The sequence below is a fragment of the Cynoglossus semilaevis genome, chromosome 13, assembly GCF_000523025.1.
Source record: "Cynoglossus semilaevis isolate Cse_v1.0 chromosome 13, Cse_v1.0, whole genome shotgun sequence".
In the NCBI taxonomy this organism is placed as follows: Eukaryota; Metazoa; Chordata; class Actinopteri; order Pleuronectiformes; family Cynoglossidae; genus Cynoglossus; species Cynoglossus semilaevis.
Genome location: NC_024319.1, coordinates 18,943,387 through 18,951,055, shown reverse-complemented (window position 1 = coordinate 18,951,055; position 7,669 = coordinate 18,943,387). Strand labels below are relative to the sequence as shown.

At 38.3% G+C, this 7,669-nt stretch overlaps 1 protein-coding gene across 1 annotated transcript in view; it reads right to left on the bottom strand.

The window, feature by feature from the left end:
• grik2 (glutamate receptor, ionotropic, kainate 2) overlaps nucleotides 1-7,669 on the bottom strand; it is a 127,665-nt gene that overhangs the window by 29,267 nt on the left and 90,729 nt on the right. Inside the window, exons 10-11 of the mRNA XM_025061552.1 lie at nucleotides 3,212-3,418; nucleotides 1,452-1,675 (exon numbers count right to left, since the gene is read on the bottom strand). Coding sequence (XP_024917320.1) covers nucleotides 1,452-1,675; nucleotides 3,212-3,418 — 431 coding nt within the window. The remainder of the gene's footprint in view (nucleotides 1-1,451; nucleotides 1,676-3,211; nucleotides 3,419-7,669) is intronic.

The window sequence follows — 7,669 nt, the reverse complement described above, 5'->3', positions numbered from 1 at the left end:
ACTTTTCTTCACCGTGCTTCAAACAGCCTCTGAGACAAAGAGCCAACGGAATTAGTGTCCCGGAGTTAGTCTGACTACAGTAACTGGTGGATTTATTTCTTTTGCCTAGAAGCCAAAAGTAAAGTAATTAAAACAAAGAGTTTTAGACTGCTTACTTTATTAACAGCTCATTTGTAAGTATATAAACAGCATACACCTAACTGTCCAGACATGGTTGTCCTGAGCAGGTCATAGGTTTGTGAATTGTTTTTCTATTGGCTACTATTATTCACGCTGATCCTATAAATCAATTATCTTTATTTTGCTTCTTAACATTTCTCAGAATAACTGAATCCACATTATCAAAACAAAACGCATACAGTCCTGCTTAGTCCAATCATCATGGACCACAAACACACAATTTTTCTCTTAATGTTTAATGGTTTTCACCTTTTAGAAAAATTGGTTAAAAGCACCTAAAACCAAACGTAAAACTCTTCAAGTGCATCATCTGGTTACAACTAACTGAAGGCAGTCTAGACAGTGCATTCCCAGGCTACAAAGATAGACAACTGTTTTCTCTCACGACTGTAAGGTTTAGAATTCCATAATAATCTGACCCACAGAATGAAAACTACACCAAAACACAGGGGAGCACAAAATAACCCTACGAGAAGCTAGGACTTAAGACTTGATATTGTTTATTCCCTATGCTCTGACTTCAAACCACAGTCAAACTATAAAGGATGATTATCATTGACAGATCATAGCATTGGCCAGGAGAAGACTGGAAGCTAATATTGTTAAAACACAGAAGACTGATCCAACTCTCTCTCTGATAATCACTAATCTACCTGGAGACTGTTAAATTAACAATAAAACTCATCCAAAGGCCACAGATGTGTTTGAAACGAGGTGAAGGAGGGAAAAAGAGAGAAGACACCATGAACTCTGAGACACTGAGGACAGTGAGGTGGGAGAGGGACAGCGGCCGGTCACATTGAGCTTGACACGTCCCACACGTACGCTGTCACATACATATTCAAATGAGCGCAAGACTTTTCTGCCACTCTCTCAGACACACGCACACAACTTTAAAAACAGCAGAGAACTCTCTCTGATCTTGTGTATGTCCGTGTCTTGTAAGGTTTTCAAACGATCTAACTCCACCTGAGTCAAAGACCAACCTAACAGTTATACTAAAGTGGACATTGGATACTTTTTCAGTGCTTGGTGTAAAAAGCGTGTGATTTAATGGCTACTTCTTTAAGTCTCTGAGCTCCGGTCCATTATGACTGATTGGTGTCTGTACTGTTACTGACTGGAGTTAAGTTTCTGTCTATTTTGCTCAAGGTGCAGATCCTGTAATTACATAGATTAGCCTGTTAGTCAGATGGACTGGGCTGAAAAATGGCTGCTGCATGCATTTTTAACGATGTGTGGAGCCGTGATTGCTGGGAAAGGCATGTTACCTGGCTATGACAAACAGCACACAACTGACACCCAAGTAAGCCAGCAGAATATACATCCAGATATCGGGCGAGAGAGGGTTGAGGAAGGAGAAGACGCCAGGGTTGGTTCCGTTTGGCTTGCGGTACAGTATACTTATACCCAGCGTCATGAAGGGCTTGGAGAAGTCGATAACCTTTTCACGCACGTATGTGATGGCGAGGGGAGCCACTGCCAGATCAGCTCTCTGTCAACATCAGACATAAAACAGGAAGAGGGATTGGGTATAAGTCAGGAGAACAGAAAGTGTTTAGAGGCAATCAAATTAGGAAAACAGGATTTTTACACAAAAGAAAGTCAGTCCTGAGGCACTTAGCAAGAAATTTAAAGCCCTGTCTGGCTTTTTGCAGCCAGAAGTACATATGAATTAGAGGCTAATAAACCCTTTCAGTCTGTGGACATTGAATCATTCATTTTACCCGTGTTTCTTGACGGTTAGACAGACAGCTGTCCCTCAGCCCGTTGCGATTCAGCAATTATACTTATATTTATAAACTTATATATATATATATATATATATATATATATATAACAATAAGCTTTAAAACCATATTGTTGTCTTCTATCGCCATGGAGTCCTGTGTGTTTGGCACCAAGATCCCTTATGCAATTTCCTGCATTTCACAAAGCTGTATGTTTGAATTAATGTAATAAAAAAAAGCAAATGCCAGAGCATCTACATCAGTTTAGTGCATGGTGTTTTTCTGGGAAACATGTAAGTGCTGCTATTAATTTTATTGATTTTCCTTTACATTTATATAAAAATGAAATTCGCTCATCTCAGGCTTCGCAGGGGTCTGAAATCCGGTAGTCTGTACTAAAAAAGTGGTTCCTTTTACATATTTCTGGGGAGTCATTTCATTTTGTGCCACTTCTCCCTACCACTGTAAATAAGATCTGATTTCTGAAACTCCGTGGGGTTGTTTAGATCTCATTTCCATCCATTTCATCTAAAACAGAACCTTCTCTGAAACAATCCTACAAATCAGCAGAGACCAAAGTTATTCAGTCAAACTTCTTTTGACATAATGTCTCCAACTGGTTCAGAGGCTGAGCTTCTTTTTATGTTTCCACCTTTTAGTCCACTGAGGCCTTGTCGACTGCAATAACTATTTGTCCAAGTCAAGTCTGCAAGCCCCAAATGGGACGAACGTTGCCTCATGAGGGATTGGACTCCTAAATGTCACAGAAGACAATCACTGCTTCACGTGTTGACTATTAGCNGTGTGTGAGTATGTGTGTTTGTTTTAATAAGCTCTGTAGGGGAAACAACTCACAGTAGAACCTGTACTCGCCTCACATCACTGTACTCTCAAATGGCAGCAGTTGTTGCCTTTTTTTCCTTCTCTCTCCCAGTCACTTTGTTTTCCTTTTAGCTGGCTTTAGTGTAGAGAAACTGTTTCCAACTAATGAACATGAAGACTGGAAAATGCTGACTGTTCAGTTGAGTTCACTTTAGTTTACTTAGATCAAGCCTCAAACTTTTATCTAGCGTTGGATTCTACTGAAAGATCTGATGAGGAGAAACATTTAGTTCAGGTTCCGATCAATCAGTGTTACTATGTTTAAAGGAGCATATTCATAACTAATGGCACCATCAGCCAAAACTATAAAATTAACTGCTCCATAAACTGAGATGGAGGTCAAAGAGCGTGTTTGACCCTTTGCTGATAATACATTTATTTGCCATACTATATTTAATAATGAAGTTATTAATACTCACATGGTCCATTAGCTCTCTGACCATTCCATTCCACTGGCCTGTGTTCTCATCCTGAGCACCATATTTCCCGTCCTCCACCAGTCGAACCTCATAAGTGAAGCCCAGGATGTTGGCCAGCTCCTTCATCAGGTCTATACAGTAGCCCTCGAAGCGATCGTTCCCATACAGAGGCTTGTCAGACTTCTTGAACATCACGTACGGCTCTTCCTGTTGGATGAAACAGCAGAAAGTGATGAGCTCCTGCAGCACTCGCTGTCTTTGGTTGATAAAAATGTATCCGAGAGAGCGGCTGATTTAGAAGATAGACTGTGGAGCCAAGCGAGCCCGGACACATACTGGTCTGGTAGTGTGTGTGTGTGTGTGTGTGTGTGAAAACCCTGTGTTAACATATCGGCCAGCTGTTATGGTACTGGCTAAACACGACCATAAAATTAAATATCATCCTTCTCCTCTGTCCTGTTCTCAGGGTGGTCTCACACCAGTGACAACACCACATTCATTCAGGTAGAAGATACAGACACAGACAAATAGGAGACAGTTTGTCTGTCACTACCAACAGCTGGCAAGTTCATAAATGTCTTCATCCATACTGATTTCTCCTCCTTCCCTACTGAGAGTCATTTGCAACATTTCGTCTATTTCCTCCAAATTTTCTCCTTTAAAACTCTTCCATCTTCTCTCTGTAAATCTCTGCCTCAGACACCACCTGTCTTTGTCTGTGTTAGCCTAAGACACTCTAAATAACTATTATCAAAGAGCTGTTGGTTTTCTATAAATATGAAATCATAAAAATGGTGCTCACGGCTTTGACACGTTCCACTGAGTTGAGTTAATATAGAGGCATGAAATCATTGCATGAGAACAGTGGGAAACCAGATGGTTTTACTGCACTTGTCAGGCAAAACAAGATGGTTCTTCACATACCGAGTACTAATGTTTTTGTTGTGTAGCACTGGTAAGAACTGAAATTATATTCAACATTTTCATTTATTTTTTTTCATAATGTATTTCAACATTTTGACGACCCCTTATGTATCACAAAGAGGGTCGAGTCTTGAGTGTAATGTGGAGGAATTATAACAAAACAATCACTTTTAAACACAAAAGCTATAGTGGCTGTGTTTGTTGTGGTGTGGATTCATGTTGTGTGTACACTATGTGTATTAATTATTGACCTACCCTTTATTATTGTGCTGTAGATGATTATGGAGTTTTGGGGTTTGTGTATACTGTGTGTGTTACAAAGACAATTCAGAGTTTCCCTTAAAAACTGATGCTGTTATCACGTTGTGTTTGAGTTCATTCCATTTTTCAGTCCCAGTTCAGTCCAACAGTAGCCAATAAAACTGTGCATTTGAGCCAGTGAGACATGTTTTGACCAAAGGTCCTTCATTTGTAGCTGGTGTGAAAACTGGTGGTACTCTCAGGTTGTTCTCCCTCTGTGGTGATAAGATTTGTTCTTAAAGCTGCAACAAGTAGTAGTATTATTTTAGTATCTCCACTTGTTTTCTGTTGAGACAATTAACAATGAGTTGTTTTGTAGGAATGGTACAAAACAATAAATTGCATCTAAAGTCATGTAACCCTTCTATGACCAAGTTTACTACAGTATATACACTTTAAAGAGTTCTGTTTTGTTCCTAAATACCAGGAATCTAGTCTATTAATTACTTCTTCTATTTAACTGTTATTAATATGCATTATCTAGTTTACAATAAAGGTTAAATAAGTACATGCACCTAACCATGTTTTTTCACAATGTTTAAAGTGTGTGTCATCAAGTTCTACACCACCATGTTTATTACTACTCCAACTAATTTGTGCATACTGCGTATTTGACTCTTCTTCCCACATAAAACAGAAACAAGTCCATTAGAATTAGCAGCTATCGCCTTCGTTTAACCACATGCCAGCAATCAATATCACCATTACTTGTTATATCCACTATAGCTCCAGTGCTGCTACATTTTACCATAGCAGCTGTAGAACTGCCAGGGTACTGATGAAATCTTGATGAAAGAGCAGAAAGCAGTATCCACTACCGATCGATACCAGAGCGTCTACAACATCAACGCACTTCTACAAGACAGGACAACGCTGCACTTGTGTGTAAAGGCTGAGATGAAAATCAGTTAAATAGACTGACTGGAAATCAAACTAATTTTTTTTTTTCAATTTTTAAACCTAATTACAGCCTACTAGAAAGTAATACCAGGAATAGTAGTATGTAGTAAAGTTAAGATTCAAATGCTTTACTCAAGGACTTTTTCATTTATTTATTAAACCATTAAATTTAATATGTACATTTAATATAATTTTATGTTGAATTTAACATCATGCTAGACTGTGGCCTCTCCTTTGACACCTGTGTCCAGCCTTAATTCTCACCTGTGTCAAGAGAAATGTAGCAAACAATGAGCCTAACAACTGCCTACAGAGCAACACAACCTAAATAAATAGAAAAACCATTCAAGGATCAAACAAAAGCAGGAAAATAGGAAAGATGTAAGATGAGACTACGAGTCTGCTGACAAGAATAAAGCCCTTTGTCTGTTTTGATGTAACTTCAGTAAAATCAATTTCACATGAGGTCAGATGAGTCTTGGTGCAGGTTAGAGGAAGCAAAAATATATTTTTTATGCAAAATCAATTTGAACGGCTTAATATCTAGATGGTTATCTTCAAAGTACAGTAACTGCATTCCATTTTAAAAATTCTACATCGACTCTCTCAGCATGAGTTTAGAAGTATCATTTCCTGTAACTGTGCGGCTGAGTTATAATTCAGGGACAACTTTCTTCGTGAACCCTTCTGAACAGTTCAGCAGCAGCTTTAATTGAGCTATTCTTGCCTAAAAAATAAAGTTGCATTTGAAACATTTGGAAATGTGATTTTTTTTTTCTTTTCCGACTGCTAAGCACGGCAGGGAAATATCTGGTGTAGGCCAGGGTGTGAGTGGCAGCCAATGCCTGAGGAAAAATGTGGGTGTGAATGTCACAGCAAAGAAAACCAAGAGGATTGTGAGTGAAAAGAATTTGAATTTTACCAATGGGATAATGACCAGAAAGTTGGGAACCTGAAGGCTATACATCCAGCATCATATAGTTCAGATCCTTCTCAGACATTACTGGGAAAAAATGGTAAGAAAATATAAAGTAAATAGAGTACGGGATGACACATTTTTTTTATTTAAGTTTTTTTTACTATTATTATTTGGACACTTACATTTTCAACAAAATGTATTATTGTATTATTTTCCTGAATTCATTATTGTTGTGGTTGTTAACAGTGGAACTGTTCCTGCTGCTGTAGCCACAACATGTGCTCTTTATCAGCTCAATAATAGATCATTCTAAAAGAAGGTTAAAGGCTGGTGTCGGTTAAACAATTGTGTCAATAAAAAATGAAATCCTTTTATTTTGAAAATATAAAACAAAGTGGACAACTTCTACAACCCAAACTTAAGTTTTTTTCTTTCCATTTTCTACATCAGAAAGCCTAACATGCTGTTTTAAGTTCTCTGTCTTGAGATTGAAAGGACTGTCATCACTTTGATGTGAAAGGATTGCTCTTGTCCTTAAAGAGCCCAAACTGACAATCTGTAACCCACTGCAGCAGGCTTCTGTGATGTGCTGTGGTGTATATAATTTTACTGGAGGCCTCAGTTCCAAACGCCTATCCAATGCAGAAGCATAAAATTCCCTTCCTTGCTGTGCATTAAAGCCGCTCAGCCTTCATTCAGAGCTGCAGACAACACTGAAAATGAAACCCTGGGTCTACAGTGTCTGCAGAATAGAGAACACAGAGAACTTTGACCAGTTTTGGTTTTTAAGTCAGAGGAGATAGATGAGAGTTTGGAGGCTATAAAGAAAGTTGCTGAAAGTCTAGATAATCTTTCTTTTTCAGTGTCAAAAATCTCCTTCTTGCACTCACAGTGACTCCCGCAAAATGAATTCATTCATTCATCTTCTACTGCTTAATCCTTTTTCAGTAGAGAGCTGCAGACAATGCCAGCAGTCACACACTTCTACTCCGAGTCAATTTAGAGGGTGCATTAACTCTAATGTATGTTTTTGGACTGAGAAAACCCACTCTCACACAGGTAGAACTGGCAGAAAGATAATCATCTGAGCTCAAGCAGATACTGTATATATTCCTGCAATACGGTTTATTAAAATAAAAGGAAGAAAATTATAATGGCTAAGAGGAAGTCTTTTTTATTAATATAATGTAAAAAGATTTGGTTTGTACATAATTAGTAGAGATTCAATGATTGATAGGCTAGAGATTGGAATCTGATGATTTGCATCATAATCCAACTCGACCACCTGGCTACGTCTTTTGCCAGTTGGAAAACTGGAGAGGAAGCTCGCACTGACAAAATGAAGCAAACATGTTAGCTAGGAAGTACTTTACAGTAAGCAAAGAAAACTCCAAGTTGGCTATTTGTAATAAATT